Source organism: Cherax quadricarinatus, chromosome 79, assembly GCF_038502225.1.
Source record: "Cherax quadricarinatus isolate ZL_2023a chromosome 79, ASM3850222v1, whole genome shotgun sequence".
In the NCBI taxonomy this organism is placed as follows: Eukaryota; Metazoa; Arthropoda; class Malacostraca; order Decapoda; family Parastacidae; genus Cherax; species Cherax quadricarinatus.
Window position 1 is genome coordinate 15,862,869 of NC_091370.1, and position 13,768 is coordinate 15,876,636.

General features: G+C 41.1%; 1 protein-coding gene across 4 annotated transcripts in view; it reads right to left on the bottom strand.

Annotated features, from left to right (window-relative positions):
* The window catches only part of Cht10 (Chitinase 10), a 230,269-nt gene that overhangs the window by 39,599 nt on the left and 176,902 nt on the right, over nt 1-13,768 (bottom strand). For all 4 annotated transcript variants that reach the window (XM_070101974.1, XM_070101973.1, XM_053797031.2 and 1 more), the window contains 9 exons: nt 11,290-11,475; nt 11,025-11,147; nt 10,056-10,413; nt 9,453-9,635; nt 8,570-8,781; nt 7,775-7,910; nt 5,032-5,174; nt 4,432-4,617; nt 3,629-3,754 (listed from right to left, as the gene is read on the bottom strand). In XM_070101974.1, coding sequence (XP_069958075.1) covers nt 3,629-3,754; nt 4,432-4,617; nt 5,032-5,174; nt 7,775-7,910; nt 8,570-8,781; nt 9,453-9,635; nt 10,056-10,413; nt 11,025-11,147; nt 11,290-11,475 — 1,653 coding nt within the window. The remainder of the gene's footprint in view (nt 1-3,628; nt 3,755-4,431; nt 4,618-5,031; nt 5,175-7,774; nt 7,911-8,569; nt 8,782-9,452; nt 9,636-10,055; nt 10,414-11,024; nt 11,148-11,289; nt 11,476-13,768) is intronic.

The following is a 13,768-nucleotide window of genomic DNA, read 5'->3' on the forward strand; positions in this document are numbered from 1 at the left end:
GTAAAAGCGGAGGTGAATGGGAGGGATGTGCAGAGGAAGAAACATATGATGGTATTTTATGGTAACAGTCAAAGTGCAAGAAATAAGATTAATGAACTACGTTTGGTAGCATGTGCTAGGAACTTTGATGTCATTGCATTAACTGAAACGTGGTATGATTTAAAGAATCGGGATATGATTGCTGAGTGTGACATTCAAGGGTTTAAGTTTTTCCAAGTGGACAGATATAATAGGAAGGGGGGAGGAGTTGCATTATATGTTCGAGAAAATATTAATTGTTGCATAAAAACAAGTATAAAAATAGATGGAATAGTAACAGAATCTGTTTGGGTAGAGTTTGTAGAAGGTCAAGAAAAATTAATTCTAAGTGTAATATACCAACCTCCAGTCTTGGATCACGATAGAGGGAGACTTCTCTGGGATTAAATTTTTAGGGCTTCTAGACAATAACGTAGTGATAGTAGGGGATTTTAACTTTAGTCAAATTGACTGGACTTCTTTGACTAGTAATCTGGAATCCAGTGACTATGGGAACAGTTCAGGACTGTTTTCTGAAGCAGTGTGTAACAGAGCCTACCAGGGGTAATAATTTGCTCAACCTAGTCTTGTCAAATAAAGAAACACTCGTAAATAATCTGGAGATCACTGAAGAGCTTGGCGCAAATGATCACAGATCCATCACTTTTAGCATTAACTGGGAATACAGAATAATGATAATACGGTAAAAATCCCTGATTTTTGTTCTGCCAATTACAGTGGACTTGGGGAACACCTGTCTAATCTTGGTTGGGGGTTATCTAGCTAATGATTTTACCAACGATGATCATACTTATGATTACGAAGGGATCTGCATTTATGATTTTTTCTTAATAATGTACACTGTGCTCAGAGTATATACATTCCCCAGAGAGAAAGTGGGTCTAATAATAATGATCCCAAATGGGTTAACAGGAGGCTAAAGCATCTATTAGGGGAGAAAAGGAGAATTTATAGGTGCATCAGAAGATGAGAGGTTAACCTTACTGACCAATATGTTCAGCTTAAAAGAGAAGTAAAAAAGGGGATTAGAAAGGCTAGATGTGACTATGAAATTAGAGTTGCTAATGAATCAAAGACCAATCCAAAGGGCTTCTTTCAAGTGTATAGGACGAAGGTGAAGGAAAAAGTAGGACCTCTGAAAACTGGGAATGGACAGATGACGGATAACGAACTGGAAGTGTGTTCCTTATTTAATGACTATTTTTTTGTCAGTTTTTACACAGGAAGACATAATTGAGACTCCAGAAATTAACGATTATTCAGTTCCTGATGAATTCAAATTAACTAATATTACTGTCACAAGGGACATGGTTATCAAACAGATAGACAAACTGAAGCAAAATAAGTCCCCGGGGCACGATGAGTTGTTTTCCAGGATACTTAAGGAATGCAAGATGGAACTTAGTCAGCCATTAACAAGTGTGTTTAATGTGTCCATCCTTACTGGTGTTGTGCCAGAGTTGTGGAAGATGGCTAATGTGGTTCCTATATTCAAATCAGGAGATAAGTCCATTCCTGCAAATTACCGTCCAATAAGCCTGACATCTATAGTGGGCAAGTTATTAGAATCAATTATAGCTGACATTATTAGAAGTCACTTCGAAGTGCATAATTTGATTAATGAATCTCAGCATGGGTTCACGAGAGGTTGTTCTTGCCTGACAAATTTACTGACGTTCTTCAATAGAACATTTGAGGTAGTAGACAGTGATAAAGAATATGATATTGCTTATCTGGATTTTGGTAAAGCCTTCGATAGAGTACCTCACAAGAGACTTAAGAAAAGTGGCAGCTCATGGTATAGGGGGTAAAGTTCTAGCATGGATAGAGGCATGGCTTACTAAAAGAAAGCAGAGAGTTTCCAATAGGGTCAAATCTGAATGGGGATTAGTCACTAGTGGCATTCCACAAGGTTCAGCTTTAGGCCCTCTCTTGTTCACAATTTACATTAATGACCTTGATGAAGGGATTACGAGTGACATGAGCAAATTTGCTGATGATAGAAAGGCCGTATGATTCATTCTGAGGAGGATAACAACGAACTCCAAGAGGATTTGGACAAATTAATGTCTTGGTCTGAAAAATGGCAGATGAAGTTCAATGTGGATAAGTGTAAGGTGCTACTCCGTGGTAATGAAAATAACCCTCAAAGCTATAAACTACGTGAAGTAGAACTTGATCATACAGAATGTGAAAAAGACTTGGGAGTCATGGTAAGCAGAAATCTAAAGCGAAGACAGCAGTGCCTAAGTGTGTGCAACAAGGCTAACAGATTACTAGGATTTATCTCAAGAAGTATAAGTAACAGAAGTCCAAAAGTTATTTTACAGCTCTATACATCATTAGTGAGGCCTCATTTAGATTATGCCATTCAGTTTTGGTCTCCTTACTACAGGATGGATATAGACTCATTGGAGAACATACAGAGGAGAATGACTAAGGTGATTTACTGTGTAAGGAATCTCCCGTATGAAGATAGACTTAAAGCCTTAAATCTCCACTCTCTGGAGAGATGTAGAATGAGGGGAGATATCACTGAATTGTATAAGTGGATGACAGGCATAAACAAAAATATTAATAAAGTACTGAGGGTGTCGAACCAGGTAAGAACCAGAAATAATGGATTTAAGTTGAATAAATTTAGATTTAGAAAGGACATAGGTAGGTGCTGGTTCTCTAACAAAGTTGTGGATGGGTGGAACAATCTTCCCAGTAGGGTGATTGAGGCTAGGACCTTGGGTAGCTTTAAAAAGAGATTGGGCAAATATACGAGTGGGAGGGGCTGGGTTTGATTGGTGTCATTGGGTATGGGAGTAAATTCTTGGGTAGCTTTGGGTAAAGGTCGTTCTGATAAGGACCTGCCTTGTATGGGCCAATAGGCCTTCTGCAGTGTTCCTCCATTCTTATGTTCTTATGCTGCAGTTGTAGGGTAATGTGAAATGTGATGTCAGCACACAACACACCTAATGAATGAATGAATGATTGTGAATGCATTTTCTTCTTTTTGTCACCCCTGCCTTGGTGGGAGATGGCCGAGTTCAAAAAAAAAAAAAAAAAAAATGAGCATCATATAACTATCACATATTGTTAGTTCTGCAAAGTCTGTCGTATCATTACACTTACAACTCTAAAGTGACATGAACCTCTGTGGAATCACAATTCTACATTCACCACAACATAATACTTGCTGAAAGCTCACCTCTCTGCAGTAATTTGAATACATCAGAATATACAGGAGAGCCACTCATATACAGCACCTCTTTTTGGTGCTCACATTTTCGTTGGCTTTCAACTGAGCCATTGTTCCACCTACCAGTGGGTAAAATATAATGAACAATGGCTCAATTTGAAGCCAGCAAAAGTGTGGAACACTGATAAGAGGTGCTGCATATGAGAGGCCCTCCTGTACTGTAAACACAAACTTGTAATACCACATGACTATTTTGTTAGCCCAAATCTATACAGTGGTTTCAACATACATAGTAGGATTTAACCACAAACTCACAATACCACATGGCTTTCTTTTTCACTAGCATATACTTCTATAATGGACTAATTATATATAAATGAACCTACGTAGTCGACTAACCTTGTATCTGATCATTTCAACATCATCAAAACCGACCCACTGGTTACCCTTGTAGGCATAGGGACCCATGGTGCCTTTTGGGTCTCTTACCACCGTCCACCCAAGGTTCAGGATTCTGTAGCAGATCTGTGAAAGACAACACAAGTGACACATGATACTAGGTGTACAAGGGATGGGAGTAAACAGCAAAACACTATTATCTTAGCAATAGCTGTACTGGCAAAACCAGTTATATTAGTAGTAACAGCAGCATCAGTGGCAAACAGTAACAATGTAACAGAAACAGTGTAGTATACAGAATACAGTAGCAACAGTTGAAGTAACAACAGTAGAAATAACAATAAAAGTCTAGTAAAAATCACATCAACAATGAGGCAGCAGCAACATATTGTTATAAGCAGGGATAGACCCCGCGATCAAAGAGTCTCAAAATTCCAGACTGTCGCGTTAGCCACTGGGCCAGCTAGCCACAATAAGATTCATCCAACTAGGTATATTTCTACACCATAGGAAGGTTGGATGAATCTTATTGTGGCTAGCTGGCCCAGTGGCTAATGTGACGGTCTGGAGTTTTGAGACTCTCTGATCGCAGGTTCTATCCCCGCCCGTGGTATGGTTTGTTTGCAATCATGTCATTACGATTTTGTGAGTCATGTTAACAGTAAAAATGTTAGCATCAGCAAAGGCAGTGGTGATAGATTTAGTATAGTCCAGCAAGAGTAGTACAGTATGGTATGATAGTGGTATAAGTCACAAAAGTAATAGTAGTAGAGGTATCAAGAGCAGGAAAAACATTAACTTGCCTCATAATATGCGAGGAATCCTCTAGCTCGTGTGTACTGTCCAGCCTCACCCCCTCCATAGGTCTTCTGGTTGAGTCCCTTGTTCCCTGTCTCAGCTAGTGAGAAGGACTGGCCGTACATGGGCATACCTAACACCAATTTTTTCCTATCTGCCCCCTTCTCGATCCAGTAGTGGATAGTGAAGTTCTGTAAGACAACAGACAAGTTGAAATCAAGTGGGATTTCATATGTAAAAGAAACCATAGTCTTTGAGTTATGACAGTAACTTCTTAACTTAAAAATCAATCTTGGTATTATGACTGAGTAAATTCTTAATTTAAAAACCAGTCTTGGAACTATGACAATAAATTCTTAACTGAAAAAGACTATTATTTATTTAACAGCTACTGGATAGCTGAATTCACAAATGACCACAGTTGTCCAAGTTCAAGAATTAATACAGTATAGCTTTTATTTTTACTTGAAAATTCACAAGACTATAAAATTAAGATTAATGTATGCTTGTAAGGATCTGAGTGTGAAAAAGATGACAAAAAGACATACTGCACAGGTGATGAGCAAAGTAGATGAAATAAGGCAGGAGGGAACAAAGGGACTCACAGTGTTGAAGGCCAGGTTGTCGTCTTCAGGATGTGCATACATGGGAGCAACATGGCCAGTCTTCTTGTCCCACTGTCCATGGTAATCATATGTCATCACCGCAATCCAGTCCAGATACTGACTCAACACTGGCACATCATAACCTGTAATAAATAACCTTATTGAACAGAAAAAAATAGACCAAAAAATATGTGATTTTGAAAAGCAAGGGTTATTTTGAAAATTTAAGTCTTGGAAGGTGTATAAATCTGCAGTGGAGGGAAAGAGGGGTAGGGGTTGTCCTTGGAAAGGATGGAGGGAAGGGGTATAAAGGGTTTTGTGTGCAAGGGGCTTAGACATACAGCAGGTATGTGTGAGCATGTTAGATAGAAGTGTGTGGAGACGAATGGTTTTTGGGACTTGACAAGCTGTCGAAGTGTGAGCAGGGTAATATTTTGTGAAGGGATTCAGGGAAACTGGTTAGCTGGACTTGAATCCTGCAGGTGCGAAGTACAATGCCTACATTTTAAAGGAGGGGTTTGGGATGTTTGCTGTTTGGAGTGACATCTGAACTGTTGTATTTGCATGCCTCTGCAAAGACAGTGATATGTGTGAATGATAGTGAAAGTTTTATTTTTTTTTTTTTGGGTCATCTTGCCTTGGTGGGAGATGGCCAGCATGTTGAAAAAAAAAAAGCCTATTCATGATTTTTTAAATTAAAAGAAGTTTGTAAAATGGTACAGAAGAGATAATCCGCAAAAGAATCGGGGTTACATTTAACATTTTATTAGGAAATATTTTTGTGAAAAGAGTAAGGTGAGGGAGAGAGTATGGAGGAGGTGAATGTATTCAGATATTTGGGAGTGGATGTGTCAGCGGATGGGTCTATGAAAGATGAGGTGAATCATAGAACTGATGAGGGGAAAAGGGTGAGTGGTGCACTTAGGAGTCTGTGGAGACAAAGAACTTTGTCCTTGGAGGCAAAGAGGGGAATGTATGAGAGTATAGTTTTACCAACACTCTTATATGGGTGTGAAGCATGGGTGATGAATGTTGCAGCGAGGAGAAGGCTGGAGGCAGTGGAGATGCCATGTCTGAGGGCAATGTGTGGTGTGAATATAATGCAGAGAATTCGTAGTTTGGAAGTTAGGAGGAGGTGCGGGATTACCAAAACTGTTGTCCAGAGGGCTGAGGAAGGGTTGTTGAGGTGGTTCGGACATGTAGAGAGAATGAAGTGAAACAGAATGACTTCAAGAGTGTATCAGTCTGTAGTGGAAGGAAGGTGGGGTAGGGGTCGGCCTAGGAAAGGTTGGAGGGAGGGGGTAAAGGAGGTTTTGTGTGCGAGGGTCTTGGACTTCCAGAGGGCATGCGTGATCGTGTTTGATAGGAGTGAATGGAGACAAATGGTTTTTAATACTTGACGTGCTGTTGGAGTGTGAGCAAAGTAACATTTATGAAGGGATTCAGGGAAACCGGCAGGCCGGACTTGAGTCCTGGAGAGGGGAAGTACAGTGCCTGCACTCTAAAGGAGGGGTGTTAATGTTGCAGTTTAAAAACTGTAGTGTAAAGCACCCTTCTGGCAAGACAGTGATGGAGTGAATGATGGTGAAAGTTTTTCTTTTTCGGGCCACCCTGCCATGGTGGGAATTGGCCAGTGTGTTAATGAATAAAAAATAGTAAGGTGATGAGAGTATCAAATGATTTAGATAAAGAAAAATTGGATATCAAATTGGGGAGGAGGAGTATGGAAGAAGTGAATGTTTTCAGATATTTGGGAGTTGACGTGTCAGCGGATGGATTTATGAAGGATGAAGTCAATCATAGAATTGATGAAGGAAAAAAGGTGAGTGGTGCATTGAGGTATATGTGGAGACAAAAACTGTTATCTGTAGAGGCAAAGAAGGGAATGTATGAAAGTATGGTAGTACCAACACTCTTATATGGATATGAAGCTTGGGTTGTAAATGCTGCAGCGAGGAGGCAGTTGGACGCAGTGGAGATGTCCTGTCTAAGGGCAATGTGTGGTGTAAATATTATGCAGAAAATTTGGAGTGTGGAAATTAGGAGAAGGTGTGGAGTTAATAAAAGTATTAGTCAGAGGGCTGAAGAGGGGTTGTTGAGGTGGTTTGGTCATTTAGAGAGAATGGATCAAAGTAGAATGACATGGAGAGTGTATAAATCTGTAGGGGAAAGAAGGCTGGGTAGGGGTCGTACTCGAAAAGGTTGGAGGGAGGGGGTAAAGGAGGCTTTGTGGGTGAGTGGTTTGGACTTCCAGCAAGCGTGCGTGAGCATGTCAGATAGGAGTGAATGGAGACAAATGGTATTTGGGACCTGATGAGCTATTGGAGTGTGAGCAGGGTAATATTTAGTGAAGGGATTCAGGGAAACTGATTATTTTATATAACCGGACTTGAGTCCTGGAAATGGGAAGTACAATGCCTGCACTCTAAAGGAGGGGTTTTGAGATATTGGCAGTTTGGAGGGATATGTTGTGTATTTTTATATGTATATACTTCTAAACTGTTGTATTCTGAGCACCTCTGCAAAAACAGTGATTATGTGTGAGTGAGGTGAAAGTGTTGAATGATGATGAAAGTATTTTTCTTTTTGGGGATTTTCTTTCTTTTTGGGTCACCCTGCCTCGGTGGGAGACGGCCGACTTGTTAAAAAAAAAAAAAAAAATAGAACAAGATTTACTCTTCTCAGCAAATAAGGTACTATATATAACAGGTATTCTTGGGCATAAAAAATTAGTCACACTTACCCTTGTCAATGACTTTGTTGCTAGGAGATACAGCAGATGACAAGAGGAGACCATGGGGCTGGAAGGCAGTTTTAAGTTCCTTCACCCATTCAGCAAAGGCCGCCTTGTCTGAGTCTGGACCCTTAGCACAGTTCACCTGCAAGAAGAAAAAAACCACAAGAATTGATAGCTCTGTTGTATATTAAAAGTGATTAATTACAAGAGTTACATGGCTGGATACAGCACAATTACTGAGAATGATATAAATATTGGAAACACCAAATAGAGAGGAGACGTCATTTCAGATGAAGTCACACTTTAATGGTTTTTGGTAAATGAGGTGGAATGCCATCTCAAAATTAGGTCTATGCACTACTTGGTACACAGACACATGCTACAATTTGCATTGTGTCTCCATGTCTCAGCCCCACTGGTGTCACATTTGCTTGAATGGGACTTGTATGATATAATGTCCTCTTTATGAAAAATAAGTTTTATTGTCTGCTTGATTATTCCTCATAATTCTTACTACTCATATGAACAACAGAGCAATCACAGATTATGTAAATAGCACCATATCAGTTAAGTCTTCAGATGTAACCACACAAAGACCACCCTCTATTGTGATACTCATGTCTACTTGTAGCTATTCGCTCATGTCTCTGAATCCAATCAAGAAGGGTGCCTTGATGCTGGTGAAGGGCTCTTGAATCAAGGAATATAACTACTCTCCTTTTCAGAGCAAACTTGATTACCTCCCATTCCTTATAAATTTAGCACATTCCTATGAAAATATTAAACCTGTGTCTTGCTCACCTGCCAACACACAGGGTACTCCCAGTCTAGATCAAGGCCATCAAAGTTGTGCTTCAGAATAAACTCAATGACATGCTGGTTGAACTTCCTGCGAGCCTCAGGGTTGTTCACCAGCCGGCTGTACTTGTCCCCGGCAGAATCATTCCACCCACCGATGGCCACCAGTACCTTGACTCCTTTAGATTTGTGGGCTACCACACGTTCATAGAATTCTGAAGGAGAATTTAGATGTTAGGATATCACTGATGTGAACTGTGGCATTAGTGTATTTTCAAATTAAATTTAAATGCAAGCTACTGCAGAAATTCGTGTTCAAATCGTACATGTTTTTCTTGCATATTTTTAAGCAGTGTATGGGATTTGAATCTACCACCTTCTCATTCAGCTCATTCCATTACCCTACTATGCTAAAACTAAGGAATTATTTCTCTACATTCCTGCGCCTCATCTGTGTGTGTGTGATTTCTAATCAAACACAGTCAAGCTAAAGAAAATAATGTCGTAGAATAGCTGACATTTCATAAATAGAAGTAACAATACAGCTGGTCTATGAATCAGTAGTGGGTGATAGGAACAAAAGATGACAGAAGTTATTTGCATATGTAGTTAACATTTATTTAAGTTTAGAATTAACAACTACAACTGGAGATACAACAACAGAGGTGTTGGATTTAACAGCAGGAGTTGCAGCAAAGAACACCTTTGAATCTTTATGAGCAAAGCATAACTAAAACATGTGCTGGCTTTTAGACATAACTTGCCATAACCTCTAACCCCCAATTGGAGTTAGGATTCACAGAAAGTGAGTCATTAAAAGGCATCTGACTTAAAAATAACTGATGATGTGTCTAACTCTAGAATGTGGCTGGGCAACATCACTCACTATTGTCATAGTCTGCCCAAGAATCATGAGCCTTGATGAGATAGTTGTTGTTATTGAGAACAGCGAAGCCATAGATGATGTGGGTGCAGAGGGATGCGTCGATATCCTCAGGAACGTACTTGCCCTCCCCAGGTCGGTACCATGCCCAATTGGTAAAGTAACAAACAACTTTGTACCCATCACCTGTACAAAGAGCATGAAAGGTTATGTCTGTGTATACAACAAATGTCAAGGTTTAAATTAAAGCATAGTGTTGCACACAAAAAAATCAATATATGGCTATAACTATTATGTTTACTGCAACCATTATACAGTATAAATGTATACACTACAATATTATACAGTATAACTATATAATACTACTCAGGAGCATATGAAAAAGTAACAAGTGAACTTGAACTGTAAAAAAGTAGATCAAAGTATTACCAGTAAAGTTGCAGAGAGGAATAGGGCTCGTCATGCCTTCCTTCAAGACTCTTGATCCAAGGAATTGCGACTACCTTTCCCTTTCTTGGATCAAACTGGTTAACCTCTCAGTCTTCAACTGTATTAACCCTATGGGTATAGTACTTTACTATATATGATAAAATAAATGTTACCCACCTCCAGTAGTGCCTGGGAACATAGGCCCTGATGTTTCTGGCTTAGGTGTGATCATTTGTCCTGGTATGGACACTACTGGGGATATCACTGGACCATCAACTGGCTTTGGTGTTTCTGATGGCCATGTCACTGGGGTAGGTGGAGTCACACTCGGCTTTGGAGTCTCTGGCTGTGGTGGCGGCAAGGGTCCTGGTGGGGGCAATTGTGGTGGCTGGGCATCAGATTTCCTTGGGCCAAGTACTGCCTTGATGGTATTCATGAGTGGGTGAGCACCTTGTCCACAACGGTTCATGAAGTCATCCAGGTCAAGAGCCCACACCATTCCACCAGCCAGGCCCATTGTGCGTATGTATTCCGACTGTAAACACAGAGGAGACATATAAGTGGCTCAGTGGAAGGCACTCCTCCCTCACAATGGAGTGTATTAATGAAAAAAATACTCTCCACAATACCGTGTACAATATAATGTTAGCAATAGAATTTGGCCACAATAATTCATGTATGCAAAAGATTCTGACTACTCGATATATGTATTATATTATGTCCATATTTTGACTGCTAAACTGTCTGTGTATTTATTTACAGTGGAACCTCGGTACTCAAACTTAATTCATTCCAGAAAGCTGTTCGAGTGCCGATCTGTTCAAGTATTGAACAAATTCTTCTCAACCAATTTTCTTTTTGGCTGGCTGTTATCACTAATCTTCATAGGCCCCATGGTGACTTATTTATACAAATAATATAAAAAACACTAAAAAAATGTGAAGAAATACAAAATAGTATACAGCGAAGTTCTGGCAGGTCATGTTTGTTTGGTTGAGCGCCGAGTTTTGTTCGAGTAGGGGAGCTGTTCGAGTACCGAGGTTCCACTGTACTTGTTTGTGTGCTTGAATGTGCATTCATACATATATAGCTGTGTGTATGTATATGCATGAAAAAGAGTGACTTTAATACATTAATAAGTCCTACCTTTCTCCTGATGGTATCAACATCATCGAAGGATACCCACTGGTTGCCAGAGTATGCATATGGTCCCATCCTGCCCTCAGGATCCTTCACCACTGTCCAGCCTTGTTGTATATGATAGCAAATCTGAGGGAATATAGATACACTCATGACATCTGAATGTGAAAAATCCTTAGCAGGTTTTATATAAGTTATCCTTAAACTGTGATACAGTTACACTGTAAATAAAATCTTACCACTAAAACGAAACCAAAAGTTTTTTAAGTACCTCATAGTAGGCAAGGAAGCCACGGGCTCTAGTGAACTCTCCAGCCTGGCCTCCAGAACGGGCTGGGGAATTGAGGCCGGTGTTTTGAGGATCATTGAGTGAGAAGGACTGTCCATAGAGGGGCATTCCAAGCACAATCTTGTCCTTGGTAGCACCTTTCTCCAGCCAGTACCTGATAGCGAAGTCCTGAGATGGAAAAGGTAAACACAGTGTTATGGCTCTCTTTGTTGATTATATAAGAAAAGTTATGAAAAGAGAGAGAGAGAGAGAGAGAGAGAGAGAGAGAGAGAGAGAGAGACAGAGAGAGACAGACACAGACAGAGAGACAGACACAGACAGAGAGACAGAGAGAGACAGAGAGAGACAGAGAGACAGAGAGAGAGACAGAGAGAGAGACAGAGAGAGAGACAGAGAGAGAGACAGACAGAGAGAGACAGAGAGAGAGAGACAGAAAGAGACAGAGAGAGAGAGAGACAGAGACAGAGAGAGAGAGAGAGAGAGAGAGACCAGTGTCACTCCTGTCAATCACTGGTAAGATCCTTGAGACAATAATCTCAAGACAAATGACAGAGTTTTTTGACTACCACTCACTACTTTGTGATCGTCAATATGGCTTCAGAAAAGGTTACTCTGCTGCTGATCTGTTGTTAAACCTCTCCACTAAGTGGCACCAGTCACTGGATGAATCCAAAGTCAGCTGTGTGGTAGCAATGGACATTGATGGCGCTTTCGACCGGGTGTGGCACCAGGGCCTCTTAGCAAAACTTCAAGCACTGGGAATTGCAGGCTCTACGCTATGTCTCCTCAGTGATTACCTTCATGGTAGATCTCTAAGTGTAGTTCTCAATGGAATGGAATCAGCAAGACATCCTATTGGGGCAAGTGTTCCACAAGGAAGCGTGCTGGGTCCATTGTTATGGAATGTCTACTTCAACGACCTTCTTCATCTCATCCCAGAATCACATGCATATGCAGACGACTGTACACTGACATTCACTTATCCAAGAGAAGAAATGCCAGCTGCTCTAAGCTACATCAATTACCAGCTGAGAGCTATATCAGCTTGGGGAAATAGATGGCAAGTAACCTGAGAAAACGCAAATGATGATCGTCTCTAGGCACCATGATGGTAATGCTGGTGCAGTAGTAAGGATGAATGGGAGGGTGTTGGCACCTGGAGAAGAAGTTGATATCCTTGGGGTGAAATTTGACTCCAAACTAACCATGAAGAACCATGTTGTAAATCTTGCAAACAAGGCAGCCAGGAAGCTTACAGCACTTCGCCGTATCTCGCATCTGCGTGACAGTAGGGGTTGCAAGATCCTGTACAAGGCACAAGTACGCTTGCACCTTGAGTATGCTCCACTTTCTTGGTTTGCCTGCCCCCCCTCTCATCTGCGACTGCTTGACAGAGTAGAGAACAGAGCAAGACGTCTCATCTCTCGCCTGGACCCATCCTGGATAGATCTGTCATTTCAGCAGAGCCTTCAACATAGGGATGTGGGTGGCCTTACTGTTATGTACAAGGCCAATATTGTCAAAATACCACACTTGGATCCACTTCGAGGACAGCGTGAAACAAGCTTTTATGCCACAAGACGGGCAGAAAGCAGCAACTTCACTCTGGCTGTATCCTTCTCCAGAACATCACTCCATCTGAGATCATACATACCCAGGATGACTCGAGTATGGGGCACATTCGTACAGGATAATGATGTCAACGAGATAAAGCCCACAGATGGCTCCAACTTCATCCTGTTTCCTACTTGTATGTCTCATAACAATAAAAATGCTTTCAAATGAGCTGATGTAGGTAACAGCTCTTAGCTTGCCAATAAAGTTAGGAATCCTTAACCTGTAAATAGCTGTCAATAAAGCTAGGATCCTTAACCTTGTCAAACCCTGTGTAGAGAGAGAGAGAGAGAGAGAGAGAGAGAGAGAGAGAGAGAGAGAGAGAGAGAGAGAGAGAGAGAGAGAGAGAGAGAGAGAGAGAGAGAGAGAGAGAGAGAGAGAGAGAGAGAGAGAGAGAGAGAGAGAGAGAGAGAGAGAGAGAGAGAGAGAGAGAGAGAGTTAGAGAGAGAGAGAGAGAGAGAGAGAGAGAGAGAGAGAGAGAGAGAGAGAGAGAGAGAGAGAGAGAGAGAGAGAGAGAGAGAGAGAGAGAGAGAGAGAGAGAGAGAGAGAGAGAGAGAGAGAGAGAGAGAGAGAGAGAGAGAGAGAGAGAGAGAGAGAGAGAGAGAGAGAGAGAGAGAGAGAGAGAGAGAGAGAGAGAGAGAGAGAGAGAGAGAGAGAGAGAGAGAGAGAGAGAGAGAGAGAGAGAGAGAGAGAGAGAGAGAGAGAGAGAGAGAGAGAGAGAGAGAGAGAGAGAGAGAGAGAGAGAGAGAGAGAGAGAGAGAGAGAGAGAGAGAGAGAGAGAGAGAGAGAGAGAGAGAGAGAGAGAGAGAGAGAGAGAGAGAGAGAGAGAGAGAGAGAGAGAGAGAGA